The sequence below is a fragment of the Umbelopsis ramanniana genome (assembly GCF_025399195.1).
Source record: "Umbelopsis ramanniana AG unplaced genomic scaffold K450scaffold_100, whole genome shotgun sequence".
In the NCBI taxonomy this organism is placed as follows: Eukaryota; Fungi; Mucoromycota; class Umbelopsidomycetes; order Umbelopsidales; family Umbelopsidaceae; genus Umbelopsis; species Umbelopsis ramanniana.
In genome coordinates this window covers 17,158-37,070 of record NW_026252186.1, presented here as the reverse complement: position 1 = coordinate 37,070, position 19,913 = coordinate 17,158, and the positions used below count along the sequence as shown (strand labels likewise).

The 19,913-nt window shown below is 43.6% G+C and overlaps 7 protein-coding genes across 7 annotated transcripts; 4 read left to right on the top strand and 3 right to left on the bottom strand.

The window, feature by feature from the left end:
- Positions 1–913: 913 nt before the first annotated feature.
- K450DRAFT_303706 (uncharacterized protein) lies at positions 914–2,315 on the top strand (the record flags this gene model as incomplete). Its single annotated transcript, XM_051593799.1, has 6 exons — positions 914–1,163; positions 1,233–1,386; positions 1,450–1,554; positions 1,620–1,972; positions 2,039–2,155; positions 2,227–2,315. 6 exons carry the CDS (start codon positions 914–916, stop codon positions 2,313–2,315), a joined length of 1,068 nt encoding a protein of 355 aa, XP_051440247.1.
- Positions 2,316–2,989: 674 nt separating this feature from the next.
- Positions 2,990–4,692, top strand: K450DRAFT_262771 (uncharacterized protein). The gene is made up of 3 exons (XM_051592533.1): positions 2,990–3,814; positions 3,885–3,954; positions 4,035–4,692. Exons 1-3 carry the CDS (start codon positions 3,369–3,371, stop codon positions 4,623–4,625), a joined length of 1,107 nt encoding a protein of 368 aa, XP_051440246.1. The 5' UTR covers positions 2,990–3,368; the 3' UTR covers positions 4,626–4,692.
- A 71-nt stretch (positions 4,693–4,763) lies between these two features.
- K450DRAFT_262759 (uncharacterized protein) lies at positions 4,764–8,323 on the top strand. The gene is made up of 13 exons (XM_051592532.1): positions 4,764–4,926; positions 4,998–5,244; positions 5,314–5,600; positions 5,663–5,717; positions 5,783–5,973; positions 6,033–6,155; positions 6,225–6,329; positions 6,396–6,449; positions 6,525–6,606; positions 6,669–6,884; positions 6,949–7,197; positions 7,270–7,586; positions 7,656–8,323. The coding sequence occupies exons 1-13, from the start codon at positions 4,825–4,827 to the stop codon at positions 8,256–8,258; spliced, it is 2,631 nt and encodes an 876-aa protein (XP_051440245.1). The 5' UTR covers positions 4,764–4,824; the 3' UTR covers positions 8,259–8,323.
- Positions 8,324–8,434: 111 nt separating this feature from the next.
- K450DRAFT_262753 (uncharacterized protein) lies at positions 8,435–10,685 on the top strand. Its single transcript, XM_051592531.1, has 4 exons — positions 8,435–8,551; positions 8,619–8,713; positions 8,794–10,277; positions 10,346–10,685. The coding sequence occupies exons 1-4, from the start codon at positions 8,446–8,448 to the stop codon at positions 10,452–10,454; spliced, it is 1,794 nt and encodes a 597-aa protein (XP_051440244.1). The 5' UTR covers positions 8,435–8,445; the 3' UTR covers positions 10,455–10,685.
- On the bottom strand, positions 10,319–11,733 carry K450DRAFT_262751 (uncharacterized protein). Its single transcript, XM_051592530.1, has 3 exons — positions 11,590–11,733; positions 11,428–11,511; positions 10,319–11,362 (listed from the first exon to the last, which is right to left on the bottom strand). Exons 1-3 carry the CDS (start codon positions 11,690–11,692, stop codon positions 10,734–10,736), a joined length of 816 nt encoding a protein of 271 aa, XP_051440243.1. The 5' UTR covers positions 11,693–11,733; the 3' UTR covers positions 10,319–10,733.
- A 713-nt stretch (positions 11,734–12,446) lies between these two features.
- On the bottom strand, positions 12,447–14,408 carry K450DRAFT_194483 (uncharacterized protein; the record flags this gene model as incomplete). Its single annotated transcript, XM_051584483.1, has 5 exons — positions 14,220–14,408; positions 14,076–14,156; positions 13,916–13,998; positions 12,702–13,845; positions 12,447–12,596 (listed from the first exon to the last, which is right to left on the bottom strand). Coding segments are annotated over exons 1-5 (1,530 nt in total), but the record flags the coding sequence as incomplete, so codon positions are not given.
- A 13-nt stretch (positions 14,409–14,421) lies between these two features.
- K450DRAFT_262742 (uncharacterized protein) lies at positions 14,422–19,191 on the bottom strand. The gene is made up of 19 exons (XM_051592529.1): positions 19,083–19,191; positions 18,809–18,979; positions 18,627–18,741; positions 18,442–18,547; positions 18,094–18,373; positions 17,706–18,026; positions 17,491–17,637; positions 16,859–17,421; positions 16,686–16,782; positions 16,372–16,616; positions 16,193–16,307; positions 16,012–16,131; positions 15,794–15,949; positions 15,588–15,725; positions 15,395–15,513; positions 15,223–15,325; positions 14,995–15,153; positions 14,724–14,918; positions 14,422–14,662 (listed from the first exon to the last, which is right to left on the bottom strand). The coding sequence occupies exons 1-19, from the start codon at positions 19,164–19,166 to the stop codon at positions 14,531–14,533; spliced, it is 3,366 nt and encodes a 1,121-aa protein (XP_051440241.1). The 5' UTR covers positions 19,167–19,191; the 3' UTR covers positions 14,422–14,530.
- Positions 19,192–19,913: the final 722 nt, after the last annotated feature.

Sequence of the window (19,913 nt, the reverse complement as noted above, 5' to 3'; positions counted from 1 at the left end):
AAAGAGATCCTGGGGTCCATTTTTGAGGCGTTTACGCTCTGGAAAAAGGTTTATTCTAGCTTGTTCGCAATTGAAAATGTTAATGGCGTGCTTCTATTAGCTCGGTGGCTAGCTCTTCGCCTTTGGTATTTCGGGAAATTGGCGCGTTTACTTTTCAAAAATTATTGTCAATTATGTATTTAAGGTAATGATTATCCAAGTTTGATATAGTATGAGCGAACTAGTTACAAGACAGTAGCTTAGACATGTCTACTTGTGTATTCCTCAGGTCTTCACTTCCAGCCTTTGAGAGGACGGTGTTACGAAGCTGAGTCAGTGCTCAATAACGTAAACAAAAAAAAAAGTGTCCACGACATTTAGAACCCATGGATATTCTCCTGGCCACAAGTCGGGTTAAGTTCCTCCCGTAGATGGATTGCGATCTATTGCCGGCACGATTCTGCTGGCTCTCCACCTCCACATATGGCAAATGTCTGGGAAGTCTACGTAAAAACATTTATCCTGCCTAAAGAGCACCTAAAGAAAATAGGTGCGCTTGCGTTAGCGAGATGAAGATATGAAACCATGAACAGATACTCTTTCAATGTGAGATCAGATTACATTCCCTCTGTCTTGTTCAAAGGCATTTCTGATGAAACATACCTTCTGACTATGCAGGATGCCATTTAGGCACTCTTCCTATCTATTTACATGTGTGAAGTTGTATACGTCTTTGCCACATCATCTGATTCTATATTGCACGATCGTTTATTGCCGCCATTGCTGCAGTTATATGGCGAAATTGACTAATGCTATTGCGAATACTGAGAAAATGGACACTGCCTGAAGATATATGCATAGATAACGTTGTCTAATATATATAGAAGTGAGAACAATACGCAAAACCTTTACATAACAACAAAATCAATCAACCATGGTTGCCAACAGTGATACAATTACCGCCACTACCGACAAGATTGTTAACAAGTCTGCTCCTCTAAAGCCAGCCAGCTCGCTGCCAATTGTCAATATTGATGATCCCCAATACCCTCGTTATCAAGACGACGTCAAATACCCTCCAATCGAAGAGTTTGAGCACGTTGATCGTGGTCATAACGCTGATCCTAAGAAGGCTGCTCTCCTTGGCGCTGCAAGCGAAATAATTGAGTTGACTCCACATATTGGTACGTAAATAATGCAATCGAGAGTGCACGCATGAGTGTATCTGTTATTGACATATACAAATGTTATAGGTACCGAGATTCACGGTATACAGTTGAACAAACTTACAGATCAACAAAAGGACGAATTGGCGTTGCTTGTGGCTGAACGTGGAGTTGTCTTCTTCAGAGACCAGGATATTAACATTCATGAGCAGATTGAACTTGGCCGTTACTATGGACCTCTGTAAGTATAAAAAGAGATGGACACTTTAGCTATCACACACACACGAGCTAATCACTATACCAGTCATATCCATCCTACATCTGGTCAACCCAAGGATATTCCTGAAGCACACGTCGTGCTCTTGGATGGAGAGAAGACCAAGAGACAAGAGTATATTGTTGGAAGAAGGTAGCTTGAAATCATATTGTATGTGACGGGCTGATAAAGCACTTTTCTAACATCAATCATCACAGCAATTCTGATTTGTGGCATACTGATGTCTCCTACGAGCGCCAACCCCCAGGCTTAACTACTCTCAAAATCGATACCCTTCCACCCGTTGGTGGAGACACTTTGTGGGCTTCTAGTTACCTTGCTTATGAGAAGCTATCACCTGCCATTCAACAATTGTTGGAAGGATTGGAGGCTGTCCATAGCGCCAAGGAACAAGCTGATGCCTCTGCTCGATTTGGTGGTCCAGTTCGACGTGAGCCAGTTGAGCATACCCATCCCATTATCCGTACCCATCCCGTTACCAAGCGAAAGGCCCTCTACGTGAACCCTGTCTTTACTCGTCGTATTGTTGGTTTGAGTCATCGCGAGTCTGGTATGTGTTGCATGAAATGTTTCCAGGCAATAATACTATTCAACTAATTTGTACTCTTTGACGCAGATACCCTCCTCAGACTCTTGTATGATCATGTCGCTGGAGGATACGATTTCACAGTGCGTTTCAAGTGGCAAAAGAACAGCGTCGCAGTTTGGGATAACCGTGTTACGGTCCACAATGGTAAGTTACACCTTTTTCGGGTTGAGAGAAAATCGATCTACCACCACATTTCTAAGTCACTTCACCAACAGCCATCTTTGATTATCTTACAATTGGTCGACGCCATGGATTGCGTGTCACTCCTCAGGCAGAGAAGCCATACCTTGAGAAGTCAGAATAAATACCGGCATATGTATAGCTCACGCCTGGTAGTGGAGCTAACTAATTAGCCAGTTATTGTAGTAGTACCTATGAATAAAGCAATGACATCGTACTTGTTTATCAAGCACGCAATTTGTATCCAATACTGCTCCAGGAAACTGCTCGTGCCTCAATGCTGCTGAAATAAGCGTGTTTTGACTATAATATAGTGAGACAGAATACCCTTGTAGTTTGACAACATTTCTCGGCAACCTAGTCATACCATGCACACAGGCAGGAAGACCGTGCTCACCGGGATTGACTAACATATATTACACATTAATGATCATTCAGCATCAAAACGAATGATAAGATCCTTAAAAGTCGTATTGCATCTACTTGCGTATGATGACGAAAGAGAGATGATTGACATGACATGGATCTCATCTACATTGTACCAGCTTACGTTCTTGGTAAACTTTAGAGTCAGGTATTGCACCATCAGGCCAAGGTATTATAGGCGATCTAGGTTTCGAAGTGTTAACTTTTCTCATGTGGTGGTGAAAAAGTGAGTGGGGTAATGCTGAGACAAATCGAAAACCGGAGTTGATATATTAAATTAGTTTGTCTATTTTCGAACGGGTGTAAATGTGCATTGAGCCTGCCTCCAACGAAGTGAAGGCCATTGAACCATTTCAGCACAAACATAACTGCCAGTGGTATTGATAATCATGGTTGTCATACAAAGATCAATGAATTTCCGCTCACAAGTAGAGGTAAATCGCGTAATCGGAGTGACAGATTGCGAGCAAAATTTACCATCGATGGCGTGCTGGCTTATCTGGCTCATTGTTTGAGCGGTGCAAGTCCGACCCCGCTTGAGTCTGTACCGCTTAGACTGGCACGATAAAAAAATGAATGGGGAAAAAGGGTCGGTTTGACTACATATTATTCTAAGTGGCGCAATCCTGTTCGTATTTTTAATGGTTCGTCGTGGTTTGAACCTTATGACAACCCGTCTTCCTTGTGAAAAGATATAAAACCTGGCAACTTCGTGCTTCATTACTTCCAAGAAATTTTCTCTATACATACAATGCCACCAAACACAGAATCTGTAGAAGTCATCACCGAGCAATTCGAAAAGAAGCTTAACCTCAAGGAGCTCGCACACAAGGGAAGATACGTTATCTATCCTACCACCAAGTATCCCGATTATGAAGCTTTCGAACACGTCGATCCTGGCCACAAGGGAGATCCTGCGAAGAAGGCTCTTTTGGACCCTGCCACCGCTGTCATTGAATTGACTCCTCATATTGGTACAGAGATCCATGGACTTCAATTGCACGAATTGAACGAGCAACAAAAGAACGATCTTGCCTTGTTGGTCGCTGAGCGAGGTGTTGTCTTCTTCCGCAAACAGGAGATTGACGTTTACCAGGGTCGCGAATTTGGAAAGCACTTTGGCCCTCTTCATATTCATCAAAACTTTGGCCACCCTGAAGGAATGCCTGAAGTTCATGTTATCCACTTTGATGAGAAGTAAGTTTTGAAAGCAAGTTGCACCGCCAGTCCATCGTATATCATGTACTTATCGACTTTCCTTGTACAGTTCTAATCGCAGCCACTTCAAAACCTTCAGCCACCAAGATGGATGGCATTCTGATGTCACCTATGAGATTGTAAGTTATTTATTACGTTTAGCTGAACTGACCTGTCAGGTATTGTTGACTGACCAAATTTGCTATCATAACATTTTTAGAATCCCGCTGGCCTTACTTTCTTGAAGCTTGATACTCTCCCAGCTGTTGGAGGTGACACCCTCTGGGCATCTGGTTATGCTGCATACGATAGATTGTCTCCACCTTTCCAAAAGTTCCTTGAAGGATTGGAAGCTGTTCACTCTGGTTTGGATCAGAGCAATGCTGCTCTCAGAGCTGGTCACACTGTCCGTCGCACTCCTATCGAAACCGTCCACCCTGTTGTCCGTACGCATCCTGTCACTGGATGGAAGAGCTTGTTCGTTCAACCTGGATTCACCCGCAGCATTGTTGGTGTTAGCAAGAGAGAATCTGAAGCTATCTTGAACTTCCTGTATGCTCACATTGCTGGTGGTGTCGACTTCCAGGTCCGTCTCAAGTGGGAAGAGAACACAGTCGCTGTCTGGGACAACCGAAGCACCTTCCACAACGCTGTCTTTGACTATCTTGATGTTGGTCTCAGACACGGCTGGAGAATCACTCCTCAAGCTGAAAAGCCCTACTTCGATCCCAACAGCAAGAGCAAGGCTGATTCCACTGTTCGACGATATGTCAAGGAACCCGCCACTGAAGGCTACAACTTCCTTTTGTAAACGTCTTGTATAACCAAACATTCATGTATAATAAAATAAAAACAGTATTTTTAATATCAAGCCGAAGTTGTGTGAGAGGCAATGACAAGGGATGTCATGACTGCTGAAATGCAAATGTGAAAACTGGGGACTGCTGAGTTGACCCTTTGACCACTGGTCTCAAACACTTTTACTTCTGCTTTACGCTCAACAAAAGTAAATGGCCGACCAATCGTCACAAAATGCTGCAGAAGATAGCAAAAAGGAAGCATATGATACTACGCCAATCTTCAAGTACCACCATAAGAAGTCTATTGAAAATGTGAGCATTGCTGCCCAAGGTAGAAGCCCGCTAGTACCGTGCGAACACTGACTAACCGCGTTCCCTTATAGCAAGACGCCAAAATTTTCGGCCATCAATTTGTACCAAGTGACTCCAAGGTCGGTAAAAAGCCAAGCCCTATAACACGCTCATGGTCGGGTGCAAATGCTATTTCTGGCCATATACCGCGCCAAGGGTCTCCAACCAACCCCTACTTGGCTGGAGCTGAAATCATGCTAGGCAGAGGCAACAAGAAAGCCGAAGAGGAAGCGAAAGGCGAAGAAAAAGAGGAGGATGTGGAGGATTTTGAAACCGAGGGTAAGCAGTAACCTATGTACATCATTTTCTATTACCGCATGGTTAAACTTATGCCGTATAACCCATCAGAAGGTGATATTACTTCTGATCTGCAAGAGCTCTACGTCAATTTCAAAAAATGCATGGATCTTAGAGATAAATACATGGAATATTCTGCACAACGCATGTTTGACAACCCTAAAGACAAGGATGATTGGAAGATTTATCCAGAACCACTTCCACCTTCCTGGCCACTTCCGCCCCCAGAAGAATGGGAGAAGCGACGACAGCAAGAAGCCAGACGTGCCGCTGATCCAATTGGTAGTGTGGGAAATGACTTTCATAAGCAGGACTGTTCCATTCCTTCTAAGCACGAAGTAGGTATCCGATTTATGATTGGCGGGTCGGATTATGAGTATTAAAACGTTTCATCATCTAGTACGGCTTTCGAATCAATAGTGGCGGAGTGTACGAGGTGTACAAAACCTCTCAAGGTAAATCTCGAAGGAAAGCACGCTCGACGATTTAAGAACATGGAACTAATATTTCATAACTGTAGATATGCAGGACAATAAGCCTTTTGTGAAAGTTCCAGATCCTCGAGAATATTTCAGCGACCTGGATTTTGTATTGGGCATTATTAGCGATGGTCCTGCGAAATCATTTGCGTTTAAACGACTGCGATATCTAGAGAGCAAATGGAATCTGTATCTCTTACTCAACGAGTATCAGGAAATGGCTGAAACAAAGGTATACTTTCAAATAATACCATTGACCAAGCAGGGCAGGTCCTAACGTTGCCTTTTTAGAGAGTGCCTCACAGAGACTTTTACAACGTGCGCAAGGTCGATACGCACGTTCACCATTCCAGCTGCATGAATCAAAAGCACTTGCTTCGATTTATCAAATCCAAAATGCGCAAATCATCGGATGTAAGTGGCCATTAATGCTAGGTTACTTGCTAACATCGTCTGGCGCTGATGTATCTATACTCTCTCTAGGATACTGTCATTTACAGAGATGGAAAACTGCTTACTTTGTCTGGCGTATTTGAGAGTTTGGGACTGACCGCATATGATCTGAGTATTGACACCTTGGACATGCATGTAAGTAGTTGTAATGACATCGCTTTATTTGGCTCCTCCACACAATAACCGCTTTTAAAATGATAGGCGCACAAAGATTCTTTCCATCGTTTTGATAAGTTCAATCTTAAATACAATCCTGTAAGTCATGGCTGACATTATGCTATTGGCCACCTTTGATGAAGCCGATTTGCTAAGTGACATCGAACGGTGTAGATTGGAGAGAGTAGATTGCGTGAAATTTTCCTGAAGACAGACAATTACATTTCTGGCCGATATCTTGCCGAACTTACCAAAGGTAATATATTTTCATGAAGGCATGGCATATTTGTATGCGGTAGATAACCAGCCCAATCACAGAAATCATTTCTGATCTGGAGTCGTCCAAGTATCAAATGGTCGAATACCGTCTCTCCATTTATGGCAGATCGATTGGAGAATGGGACAACCTGGCCAAGTGGGTTGTTGAAAATAAGTTGTTTTCGTATAACGTTCGATGGTTGATCCAAATTCCTCGGTTGTACGATGTCTACAAAGCGTCTTCACAACTTAACTGCTTTGAAGATGTGATTACGAGTAAGCACATTTTGCCCATGTGCTTTATTCGCTACTGACACCCCGGCTAATATCCCTCTTATAGATATATTTCAGCCTCTTTACGAAGTCACCCAGGACCCGAGCTCTCACCCTAATCTCCATATATTTTTGCAAAGATGTGTTGGATTTGATAGTGTGGACGACGAATCGAAACCTGAAAGAAGAATCTATCGCAAATACCCGTTGGCCAAGGAGTGGGATAACAACCTGAACCCTCCTTACGCTTATTATCTCTATTATATGTATGCAAACATGTGTTCTTTGAATCATTGGCGAAAACTTCGTGGTTTCAGTAAGTGGATAATACAGAATGGGGATTGCATGTATATTCTTTAATTCATTGATTTCATCTTTTGCTCAACAGATACTTTTGTTTTGCGACCACATGCTGGTGAGGCAGGTATTACCGACAACCTTACATCAGCTTTCCTGACCTCCTATGGTATCAGTCATGGCATCTTGCTACGAAAAGTTCCTGCATTGCAATACTTGTATTACCTTAAACAAGTGGGCCTGGCCATGTCACCATTATCCAATAACGCCCTCTTCTTGAAGTATGAGCGAAATCCATTCCCCGAATTTTTCCGCAGAGGATTGAACGTCTCTTTATCGACGGATGATCCTCTACAATTCCATTTCACAAAGGAGCCTTTAATAGAAGAATACAGTGTCGCTGCACAGGTAAAAAAAACCGAACAAAAAAAAAAGATTGCTAAGGGCTTTGCTAAATTGGTGTACTTCATCCTATAGATTTGGAAACTCTCGTCCAGCGACATGTGTGAGTTGGCAAGAAACTCAGTTATTCAAAGTGGATGGGAAATGAAAATTAAACAGCACTGGATCGGCAAAAAATGGTATCAGCCAGGACCGGCAGGCAACGACATGCAAAAAACCAATGTGCCGAATATTCGATTGGCTTTCCGGTATGAGACGTTGAGGGAAGAGTTGGCGATGCTGGATCGATATTCTGGAACCACCGAGAAAGACAACGATACTGTGGACACCTCGGCCGGATTCATTCTACAGTCATCCGCCCGACCAGCTGGCTTTACTGACTCAGCCATGATAGGGGCTTCTAGTCTCATCGATCCAACTAAACTTCAGCAAGATATGATTCATAACCATGCAATTGAACCTAGAGACAATGCAGGAGCTACAAGCAGTAAAGAACATCAGCATTCTGGAATAGAGACACTTGAAGAACCAAAGAGCTCTGAAATATGGCAAGGTCTTGGAGGATCAGAGCCTCCCCATGACTATACCTTTCCTGGAGCTTCCGTTCTTGCACAAAGGGCTAGACAACGCCGGGCCAGTCAGGATATGACCAACATTCATCACGATGACTCTATCTGAACATGATTTAGATGATACGAAATTATCTTTTTGAAAATAAATCAAAGATATAATAATCTTTCTCCTAAATGTTTGTAAGCCTTCTTCCAGAACCAACTACCGCAGTTTGGCTGGATTCAATTTCCGACGCACAGTCACATCATGACAAAATCCCCCTCCTTTCCACTTGAAAGGTCACTTTTTCTTTATGACCATTATACACCATGACGATAATCCGGCCGACGAAGGCTACGTAGAGCAAGGCTTCGAGGCTCCAGCCTATATGCAGTATTGGACTCACGAGCAAAAAGCAGGTATGTCGCATTTCACAATGGGCCGCTCCTCTACGACCAGTCTATTTACAGCCTCGCTTCCATCCAGAATTCGCCTACCAAATACTGCTCACTGTCCCAACCTCGGGGGTGTTAGCTGTAGTTGAGCGACTGACTCCATTACTTCACAGAGATTTACTTGTGGTATGTTTCGACTTCTTCTGGCTGTTTCTCCATCGGGTAATTTCCACTAACCACCGTTTTTTTTTGGTTAATGGAATCAGTTATTGCCATACGAGGTTTCACTTCTCATTCTCAGCTTCACCGACATCAACACTCTTGCCCAGGTCAGCACAGTATCTCGGCAATGGAGAAAGCTCAGCCAAGACCAACTTCTCTGGCGCAAACTGTATATGCAAGAAGGTTGGGGGGTTGATCAGGAGGCCATTAAACGCTATATTGACGGCGGAATCATGGACCTGACTGACTCTCAAGGTTCGAGGGAAGAAGAAGACGAAGAAGATATGCATGATATTAGTATGCCAGAAACATCCACTCGCACCAGAGCCTTGACAGCCGTCCCATTAGCACGTACCACTGCGCCATTGTACAATCCATCTGCAGTTCCCACAATGCCTGGTGCGCCTCAAACCAGTAGGCTTCGATCACTACGAAGGCCAGGAGAACTATTGACACGTTTAAGACAGCGCAGATCATCCCCCCTAACCCCGTCTGTTATCCCTACTGCTCCCAGAATTATGAGCTCGTCTACTTCACTGCCAACTCGGATGAACGTAGACGATGATCTCATTACCAAGGAAATGGATAGCGAACTTATGGAAATTACCAATCATAAACAAGATGACCCCGAAGAAACGATTTATGAAATCCACCAACATCCAATTAGTGGATCTCGCATGATCAACTGGAGGCACTTATATCAGCAACGATATCAACTGGAGAAAAGATGGAAAAGTGGAGAATTTCAAGTCCGGGAGATTTCTTCCAACCCAAGTCGTCCAGATGCCCATACAGCAGGCATTTATTGCATTCAATTTGATGATGAAAAAATTGTCAGCGGCAGCAGAGACCATACTGTCAAGGTTTGGGACATGCAAACCGGTGCTTGCATACGTACACTTTGGCAACATACCGCCAGTGTTTTGTGTCTTCAATATGACCATCGGTTCATCATCAGCGGCAGTAGCGACAAAACCATCAAACAATGGGATATCAACACTGGCGAACTCATTAGAAGCCTGAATGGCCACACAGAATCGGTTTTGAACTTGCGATTCGACGAGAATCATATTGTCAGCTGTTCGAAAGATCGAACTGTGCGAGTTTGGAGTGTCCATAGCGGCTCTGTACTACGACGCCTTGTAGGTCATCGGGCAGCTGTCAATGCCTGCCAGTTCAAAGACAACTTAATTGTGTCGGCCTCTGGAGATCGCACCATCAAACTTTGGGACCTGGAAACAGGTGCTTGCCTTCGAACGTTTGATTCTCATAGTCGTGGTATTGCCTGTGTCCAATTTGATGGCAAGATCATTGTCAGTGGATCCAGCGATCAAACCATCAAAGTCTGGGATGTAGCCACCGGTGAATGCACTCAAACCCTCACGGGGCATAGTAATCTGGTACGTACTGTGCAATTTGATACTTTGAACGACCGAATCGTAAGCGGTAGTTATGATGAATCCATCAAAATCTGGAGCATGAAACGTGGTCAGTGTTTGCATACCTTGCGCGATAGCCTTCAATCCAAGTAAGTGGACTTCTCCCCAAAAATAGAATACTGACTGCCTATGAAACTTATCGCATTTTTTCTCCTAGGGTGTTTCGATTGCAATCCAACGATACGAAGATTGTTTGCTGCTCTAACAACCCAAAGATCGTGATCTATGACTTTGGTGTTGGCATTGATACCACCTTTTTTGCCTGAACACAGTCTTTTCATAATATACCCCCACTACTTTTTCTTCATCACTCCCATTGCACCACTGTATTATGCTTGCCTTTCCGTATGTAAATCCAATTGTCCATTCTTTTTTAGTCAGTTTTTTAATGCCGAACAATGTGAAGAATGTGTATACAATACTTTTCATAAAGTAAAAATGGATGATAGAAAAAAAAGTGGTAACAAATACAAACGCTAGCAGCGGAGGAAGGGGTGATATATCATATGAACATTAGTTTGTAGACGACAGCATGTCTTTTTTTTTTAGACACGCTTCCAGCCATATTGTCCATAAGGATATCTTTCACGCCAAGGCATGTGGGCAGATCGTCTGCGTCCATGGAGGAACTGCACAACAGCGCCTACAATGGCAAGAGCAGCGACGCCAGCCAATTCGCCTCTGAGTTTGGGGGTGGAGTCCCAAACTGATTGGGCACTAGACGTACCATGGATGAAGGAGGAAATAGCTTCCAAGAAACCTGCCTTGACATAAACGTCAACACCGGCCATGATGAGGAAGGCACCGATGAAAGCAGAGGCGATGATGAAGACGGGCTTTTCCAAAAAGTGAATGGCAATAACACCGACCAGACAGCAAACAACGATCAAGATAGCTCGGCCCCAACCGGTCTGAATGAGTCCGTTGGAGGCCCAAGCAAGCAACCAAAGAGCAAAACAGTAACCTGCAAAAGCACCGAGCAAGTAGATGGCCAAAAAGAAGCAACAAGCTAGTAAACCACCTAGCAGTATACCAACGACGATGGAAACAACTAGCAAAATGGTTGCAGTATTGGAACCAAAACCATCTGGTTTGGCATTGGTAAGAATGATATAGGAAAGATTGGCTCCCACCCAAAAACCTGCCAAGAAGACAGTGGTTTGTTGATGAACACCTAAAATCGGGGATTAGCGGGACTGAAAGTTTTTTCTTTTAGTGTTCCTGGCGTGGGGCACATACCTCCAGCAAAGCAAAGATAAAGACCAGTCAAGAAAAAGAACACAGAAAGAGCAATGGTGTGAGCGTTAGTGACTTGACCTAGACCTATACAAAGATAATGAAAAAAAAAGTTTCAGTAACAGAGTGGAATGAGGGGCTAAGCCGTTGGGTGGAAGTGTGTACCTGTGATGGCGCTATTGATATCGTCGGTAACAGGGTCTGCCAAGGCGGCGAGTGGAGAAAGGATCAGGGCTATTAACACGGTGAAGAAATGTAGTTGACGCATATCGAAAGGAAAAAGTGAAGCAACCACGAAAGAAAACAGACGAGCTTAAATATGCCAGAGTTCCCTTTCTTTTTAAAATTAGATTTTTAAACTCGCGACTGACTACGTGTGGCGTGGTTTGGTTTCCACCACAGAAGCCACTTTGTTGATATTGAGCAAAGCGTAAGTCTGATCAAGTGGCATGCCTTGCGTAAGCACTCCTTCACATAATCATGTAAAGAGGTATACATATCGCTGCTTCAATTTAATATGCTAATAAAAATCACTAATCACCCCCCATACATACTTCTTGGTGTCACCACATCCCTGTCACGCCACACCCTTCGTTCGTTTGGTAAAAAGCAATCTGTATCTTTATCTGGATTTATGATGTTGGTTCAATGGAGGCTGGTGATACATGCCTCCAACCGAATCGTCAGCAAGCGATATGTCTGCCAGCACAAAGAGGAATTTTGCAACTATCAAGTTGAATTGCCTCGTGACTATTTAATTCAAGCATGCCTTTTTCCAAACGTTCTTTTGCTTCGCCAAGCGGCAATGCAAGGTATATTTTTATCGGTCATTACGATGTGTTTGACTGAGTGGAAAATGAGCCAAGACATTCGCTAACTCTATCGGAGTTACTCTATACTTTCATGAATGAGATACCAACGGCAAAAGGTGATTTGTTCTAGGAAACGTGTACAATCGTATGAGCGTCTTTTTATTATGGGAGGGGGGGATTTTCAATTGTTTTATGATTTGATTATTGTTGGACCTTGACAACAGCGCTACCCTTCTTTTCTCGGAGAACAAGGTTAATCTTGTTGTTGCTCTCGATGGTCAAAGTAGCTTCAATCTTGGAAACACCGAGTTCCATGCCGTTCTCCAAAGCAAGAACAGCCTCTAGCAATTTGGTGGAAGGCTTGATGACAACCTTCTTGACGGTCTCGGCCTCATCTTCATATGGCTCCTCATCTTCATCACCTTCAACGGGCTCACGGGGAGGAGCGGCAATCTCCTCAGTAACAATTTCGTGATCACCTTCGTACAAGGCAAAGTAGGCTTGAGTTTGGCCTTGCTGTGCGTTACCGAATTCAAAGATGCGGCGGGTTGGGAGGGATGTGTATCGTGGAACAATGGTGATGAATTCACCCTTGGCGTTGAGGGTACCAATGTGCTTGGTGGTGTGAGGAGTCAAGGTGACAACGGGGTGGACGCAAGACTCGATGGTTTCTTGATCGAACTCGGCAATCAAAGAGCCCTGGATAGCACAGCCAGTAGCAACAACTTCATCAGGTTCAAGTTCGCTTCTAATTTTGGTGTTCTCGTTGGTGAAGGCTTCACGGAACTTGCTGGCAAGCTTGGGGATACGAGCAGATCCACCAACCATGACGACTTCATCAACTTCAGAGGCATCCAAGTCGGACTTCTTCAAAACTTCCTCAATGACCTTCAAGGCATCGTTGAACACAACCTTGGAGAGCATTTCAAATCTAAGACGGTTGATGGTAGTGTGGAAATCAAGACCATCGGCAAGAGATTCAACAAAGCATGGTGCAGAGTTAGCGCTGGACAAGCTCTTCTTGGTAACTTCGCAGGCAGCGCGAAGCTTAGCAAGAGCCTTCTTGTTACCGCTGATATCGATCTTGTTCTTCTTCTTGAACTCAGCAGCAAAGTGGTTAAGCAAGTTCTCATCGAAACTGGCTCCTCCAAGCTTGGTATCGTGAGCAGTAGCAAGGATGGAGTAAACGCCAGTGCGGACATTGAGAACAGTGACATCGAAGGAGTGGGCTCCCATGTCGCAAACAACAACAGTCTTATCTTGGGGATCCTTGGAAGAAGAGTTGTGACCAATACCGTATGCGAGAGCGGCAGCAGCAGATTCGTGAATCATCTGGATGACTTTGACACCAGCATCAGCAGCAGCTTGCTTAAGCTCATCGCGCTGCTCGTCAGTGAAGTAAGAGGGAACGGAGACAATGGCACCGGTGATGGGGTTACCGAGGAAAGCCTCGGCAGATTCACGCAAGTGTCTCAAATATTTGGCAGTAATCTCCTTTGCTGTGAAGATTTGAGTCTTATCTTCACCGAGGGAGACGTTATAGCCAACCTTGCCGTCCTTGTCAACAATAGGGCAGGCAGCTCCAGTCAATTCATCAGCACTTTCGAAACTGGATAAAGAAAACCATCAGCGTTCCACTTTTCGCAATCAAGTCGTTCAAATATAAATTTTCAAGCTACCTCTTTCCAATCTGTGCTCTAAAGTGTGCAACAGTGCTGTTAGGGTTGCGTGGTATTTGTGCTTGGGCTTGAGAGCCAACGGACTGAGGGAAGGTGCATCTATTTAGTATGTATATAAAAACAATCGGATCCGAGCAAAAGTCTTCAACGCGATATCTACCTCTTCTTCTCCGGAGAAGGCCAAAACTGAAGCAATCTGTCTGTCACCATCTTCGTTGGCGATGCAGTCAGTGCGTCCATCCTGAATCACGGTAAGGATTAGAAAGTAAATCACGGTGGCGATCAACACAAACGATCAATGTACCTTGGACATGTAGGAGATGGACGAGTATGATGTACCAAAGTTGATACCAATGACGTTTGCTTGTTCAGACATGGCGGTATCTATGACGGTTGAAGGGTGTTGTTCTGAGGCTGTTGGGGGATTTTTTTTCTTCAAGAAAAAATCTTTGTGACTGTCCTCCACACGAACGTGCTTCCATCATTGACCCCCAAGCTTTACGGAGGGCATATTTTGTGAACCTGTACACTTTTTTATTCTGTGAGGATAATTTTTACAAACAATGTGAGAGGATCATTGGGTATCATAGTAATGTTGCTTTCACACTACTGGCATTATTGCAGAGTATCGCCACGTTCAGGGTCAGCAAGACGATGAATCATCACATCTGGACCAGGAGACATACTGCTGGCGTCTTGTGGAGTAATTAGGATATACTGAGACGAATTATCTCTCGCTGCTTCAACCTGGAACGAAGGTTTAGTATATATAACAGATAGTTGTAAAAAATTGAAATCATTCCCTTACCATCATGCGCATACTCTGCTTGCGATTGACAGCGTCCATATAAACATCAAATTCATCGAGACAAAACACGGGCGATGCAATACCTTGCCACAGTGATAATAGCAAGCTTATTTGTGAGAAGGATTTTTCACCTCCTGACAGTGACTTTGAATCCTTGTGCCTCGTTCCTTTCTGAAACTGATCGCCAGTTGCCACCTGTTACAGGACATGGGGGCCTTAGTTGTAGACTCTGATCTTAGAAGATGAACTGCGTCCTTAGAAGTGATCTTACCTGTACTTCCAACCTTTGCTTCCTGTGATTGAAACGCAACTTGCCACTATCACCGCGCCTAAGCATATAGTACCAGAAATAGTGTTTGGCTCGGACAGCGATATACATGAGAAATTTCTGCCATCTTTCCATACGCTCTTGAAGTGCTTTGGCCATGATCTGTTGCCAAGTATTCATTCGTTAGTACACATGGCCATCCAAAATAACGCCCGTTTTTCACTTCTTTACCTTGACAAACACTTCCATTTCCTCGATAGCCTTATTGGCCTTATCCCAGTCTTGTAGAGCTTTTTCAGCTTCTTCTTCAATTTCTTCAAGACTAGCTCCACATCTAACATGCCAAATCATCGGGCGTCAGTTTCTACTACTTGGCTGATATTTATCACCATCATGTACTTACGATTTTTCTTGCTCAGCTTTTCTCGTTTCGAGATAGCGCACTTCACGTTCCAGTTGCTCGCGAGTCTTTGAAGGAGTAACGCGATCAGGATATTCCTGAACAGCAGCAATAATCCATTCCTGTAACAAGCCATGAGTTGGTATGTTTTTGCGAGTGAATGTGGTTTAGTAACGTCATGAATGGCATAGCTTACCTTGCATGTCTTCTCAAGCTCCTCTGCTGAGCGTCTGAGGCCCTCAACACGAATACGTTCGCTTTCAACTTTGTTTCTTAGTGAGGCGATGGCCCGAATTTTGATTTCACAGTCATTGGTCTGGTCAACCAATTGCCCCTGGAAAAGTTTCATCCACAGGTTAAAGCGATGATCATCCCCATTGCCTATACGAAATAGTTGCTTACTCTCAAACTAGAAAGCTCTTTATCTGAGTTAGCAATCTTTTCTTCCACCGCTTTGAGTTGTTGTTGGAATGGAAGTTGCTCCTCCTTGGCCTTGAGCTGTTGTACTCGCATATCGGAAAATTGCCGGCGATACACCTCAATTGAATCTTCCAATTCCTACCAAATTGATTTCGTCAAGGACTGGAAGTCTCTAACCCATATTCCGAGATACAACATACCTTTTTCTCTTCTTCAATGGCTGCAATGTTGACTGGTTCGTCCTCTTTCATCTTATCTTCCAGTTCGCTAATTGAACTTCGATATTTTCGAATTTTACCGTTCAATTGTCTCTTCTCAGCCTGAATGAGCAAAGTTTAGCTATGGTCCAAAAAGCCATAGGTATTAACATTAAACTCATACCTCAAGCTCTCCATTTTTTCGACGAATGTCAACAATGGTTTTTTCCAGTGCAGCCGCATCTTTACGCTGAAGCTGAATAGCTTGTCGTAAGCTTTCTAGACGTTGTTGAGATTCACTGCGAACGATCAGTCAGATAAAATGAAGCTAACGTCTCCCGTCAGCAAAGTTATAAATTTTACCGTAGCTTGCCTTCCACGTCAGCACTAAGTCTTGGAGTACCGCGGTACATTGGCAGAGATTCAGTGCGCATACCCGTATTTGCACCCACGCGATGACCTTGGGAGGTGAAACAGCTCTTGACATTGTGAAGTTGCTGTCCGTTATTATACATGACACGATCAGCTTCAGCACGGTCTGTCATCAAAATGATCTTCTCAATATTGGTAGAGATAATCATTTGGCGTTTGACCCACTCGTCTTCAAACTATTGGTGGAAGAAAAATAACATGAGCACCTCAGCCATATCTTTTGCAACATGGTAAAAATATTATACCTTCAGAGCGCGCAAGATGGTCAAAAACTTTGAGTCTGGCTCTCCAGATGAATAATCAAAGATGTCGTATTTTGCAACGAAAATTTGGCAGTTGCTCCTAGATGAAAGTGGATGAAAAAATGAATTAGACATACATCTGGGGTTGCCGAACGTTTGTGAAAATATCAACTTACAGCCCATGATGATCCAGCATCTGAGACAAGAGCCGCTTGTCTTCAAACGTCTCGACAACAAAGTTATTCAATAGCCTACCGATGGTCGACTCCAAGACGTTCGCAAACTCAGGACGTTCCAACTTGATGTATCGACCAAATGGACCAACAGGAGTGCGTCCACGCCAACGTCTTTCTTGAGAAATGCGCTCCACAAGCTCTGGCATATTGTGCCCAAAAGCTCGAAGTCGGTTTTCCTTTTGTGATTGCATATCTTTGATGGTTTTTTCCACGTCATTTCGTTCACGTTCAGTTCTTCGAAGATCGACCTCCATCTCGTCCTTTCGCCGCCTGCTCTCTTCTTCCTGATTAGAAAGCTCGACTTGTTGTTTTTCAACAGCATCAAATCTGGTGCGGGCAGCATCCAAATCTGATTGGAGCCCAGCGATCTTATTTGTATACTCTTCACGCCGGCTACGATTAGCAGACTCCAGCTTTGCAGATTCCTCTTTAATTTGTGCTTCGTAAGTCTTAATTCGCAATCGTAAGCCTTTGACTGTGTTATTGATTTCTCGGCCTTGATCCTGCGGGAAAAGGGACAGTCAATACTTAACACGAAGATATGAGGGGTGTATATATATACAAAGGCTTACCAAAATATGCTGCAAGTTCTTTTCCTTATCGCGGACCGCTTCGATAAGCTTTCTTCGTTCTTCAGCATACGGCATGGACGCTGAGCGACAATCAGTGATCTTCTTTTCGATTTCCTCTTTTTCTTGTTTCATTAGTTCAAGCTCCTCCTATGGAATTAATTGTGATATCAGTCAATTGTTCATACATCAGCTTTTCCCTATGACTGTATGTGTACCTGTTGTCTTTCAAACGCTGCTTCACTAGCACGAAGAGTTTCTGTCGCTTTCCGTGCATCAAGTTGAGCGGCTGCAACGTCCTTTTCCTTGGTTATGATTTGTAACCAGACAAGTTCATTATTCAGGTCATCGATTTTATCTTCTAGTTCTTGTGCTTCAACCATTTCCCTATACCGAAGCTCAGCCTCTTTGGCTTTCTTGTGTAAGTCATCTAATCCGGCCTTGTTTTTTGTGATGATATGTAATGTATCATCAATAGATTCACGAATTTGCTCATAGTCGGATGAAAGTTGCGTCAATTGCGTTCCCTTCATGAAGAACTGCAAAATAAAATGGTTAAATGACAGGCTTGCGTCCTTTGCAACTTTGTCGCTGAGTAATTCAAACCTTGTATTTATCTTCCGGTGTACTCGAATTCAGGAACTGGCGCGCGCTGTCTTGACTCAAAATGGTCAAGGGATTATCAACTTGAATTAACATATGGTCACAAATAGCGGTCAGCTCCTCTCGTTTCGTGGACACTGTCTTCCCGCTGGCAGTCTTGATTTTGTAGCCACTGGCACCATCCTTTGATATTCTACGCTCTATGATAATCGATTCACCATATAAATCAGGCCTATAAGCATCGGATCCCCTGTTTGAGATCTTGACAACAACCTGACCAACACTGTATGGATGAAGATATACTCGGGTAAGTGGGACGTTTTCTCTATCATCCATTAGATTGATGCTAACCTTGTTCCTCCTTTCACTAAAGCACCCAAGTTACTCGCGCGATTAGTAATAGTGGCCTTGGCACCGAGAGCAATCGTCAAGCCCGTTAAGATAGCACTCTTGCCACCTGGAGTACACAATAGTGACAAAAAATTAAAGATCGTTCTCTAGATCTGTGCCCTGATATAATATAGTTCAAAACTTACTTCCATTGTGTCCAATGACGAAATTGATCTTTGAGCCAAAATCCATTTTCAAGTATTTATGACACATGAAATTGACAAGTTCCATTGATTCAACTGTTCCAGAGCCAGAGCCGTCCTGATAAAAGCAACATGAAATCAGTGGACCGTTGACATTTGCAAGAAGCATACCATTAGATCCATACGAGTAATGGTGCATTGCCGCTACCTGCTAATGAGAGGCGGGCAGGGCGGATATTGTGCTCCACGTTATCCTCTTCATTGTCGTCATGAAGCGAAACATCGGTAGAGTCAACTTCACTACTGCTGTCTGCTTCCGTAACTACTAATTGCTGTCGTTTCCTCTTGTACTGTGCCTAATTCGTGAAAACATAGAGGAAAAGCAATCAGTTAGACCGGCGAAATAGATAGTTGTGGATTGCGACATTTTCAACGCGTCTAAAAGCGACGGTCACTTGCCTGTCCATGAATGGCTCCATCAGCACTTGTACCTTCGCCTGGCAAATCTGCTTGCTCTAGCGAGCGCTTGAGTGAAGCTGGCATGCTTTTGACACAAGATTCAACCTCGGGAAACCACGTTGACGCATTTTTTGGAAAATCATTTGCCCAACGCGTGTAATGCACGTGACTTTACGTTTGTCCATAAGACTTTGGAGAACCCTTTGTTTTAACCTCAGAGAGGGGATGTGCGAGGTACCAGCGTTCAGTGGGTCGACCACAAAATTTCATAGCCAACTTGATGTTTGTAGATTACCAGCAATAAATTAATCTAGAAAAAGGTTGCTTTAAGGATGATCACGTACATGCAGAGAAAGTTCCTCCAACTGTTCTCTGTATGTCGATTAATTAATTGTCGTAGCGGGTACAGGCAGGTGACCAAGACTAACAACTACTCGACTATGAGCAGGTATTCACAATGCTTAGGTGCATGACTTTAATGGACTAACATTGAGAGGTAAGCGCAATAAATGGCTTGCATCATTTCCAATGGTAATGTATTGTATGGTGTTGCACTTCAAGGGCTATTGTAAGTGTATTTCAGGCCCATGTGCAAGCGAATAGTTTCACCACTATGTCGTGCAAAATAGCCAAAAATAAAATTTGATTCCAATGGTCCAGACTGAAGTTTCAAAGTTTATTGATGACAGATTGCAAGTTTACACGAAATCGTTTTATATGTTCGTGTATGCTTATGTTAACAAAGCTTTAGAAACTAAAGTTAATAAAGCTGCTTGACGCTATCGACGGTGTCCAAAACTGTAGTTTTGAAATCCTTATACTCGATTCCAA

Excerpts from the sequence above, each read along its gene's own strand:
- K450DRAFT_262771 (XM_051592533.1), top strand. The coding sequence starts at position 3,369 with ATGCCACCAAACACAGAATCTGTAGAAGTCATCACCGAGCAATTCGAA. Across the intron at positions 3,815-3,884 it reads GTTATCCACTTTGATGAGAA|TTCTAATCGCAGCCACTTCA; the intron begins GTAAGTTTTGAA and ends TTCCTTGTACAG. Across the intron at positions 3,955-4,034 it reads CTGATGTCACCTATGAGATT|AATCCCGCTGGCCTTACTTT; the intron begins GTAAGTTATTTA and ends TAACATTTTTAG.
- K450DRAFT_262759 (XM_051592532.1), top strand. The coding sequence starts at position 4,825 with ATGGCCGACCAATCGTCACAAAATGCTGCAGAAGATAGCAAAAAGGAA. Across the intron at positions 5,245-5,313 it reads GGAGGATTTTGAAACCGAGG|AAGGTGATATTACTTCTGAT; the intron begins GTAAGCAGTAAC and ends ATAACCCATCAG. Across the intron at positions 5,601-5,662 it reads CCATTCCTTCTAAGCACGAA|TACGGCTTTCGAATCAATAG; the intron begins GTAGGTATCCGA and ends TTCATCATCTAG.
- K450DRAFT_262753 (XM_051592531.1), top strand. The coding sequence starts at position 8,446 with ATGACCATTATACACCATGACGATAATCCGGCCGACGAAGGCTACGTA. Across the intron at positions 8,552-8,618 it reads GACTCACGAGCAAAAAGCAG|AATTCGCCTACCAAATACTG; the intron begins GTATGTCGCATT and ends GCTTCCATCCAG. Across the intron at positions 10,278-10,345 it reads CGCGATAGCCTTCAATCCAA|GGTGTTTCGATTGCAATCCA; the intron begins GTAAGTGGACTT and ends TTTTTCTCCTAG.
- K450DRAFT_262751 (XM_051592530.1), bottom strand. The coding sequence starts at position 11,692 with ATGCGTCAACTACATTTCTTCACCGTGTTAATAGCCCTGATCCTTTCT. Across the intron at positions 11,512-11,589 it reads TATCAATAGCGCCATCACAG|GTCTAGGTCAAGTCACTAAC; the intron begins GTACACACTTCC and ends ATCTTTGTATAG. Across the intron at positions 11,363-11,427 it reads TTATCTTTGCTTTGCTGGAG|GTGTTCATCAACAAACCACT; the intron begins GTATGTGCCCCA and ends CCCCGATTTTAG.
- K450DRAFT_262742 (XM_051592529.1), bottom strand. The coding sequence starts at position 19,166 with ATGCCAGCTTCACTCAAGCGCTCGCTAGAGCAAGCAGATTTGCCAGGC. Across the intron at positions 16,617-16,685 it reads CCATCTTGCGCGCTCTGAAG|TTTGAAGACGAGTGGGTCAA; the intron begins GTATAATATTTT and ends TTCCACCAATAG. Across the intron at positions 14,919-14,994 it reads AGCAAAGGTTGGAAGTACAG|GTGGCAACTGGCGATCAGTT; the intron begins GTAAGATCACTT and ends GTCCTGTAACAG.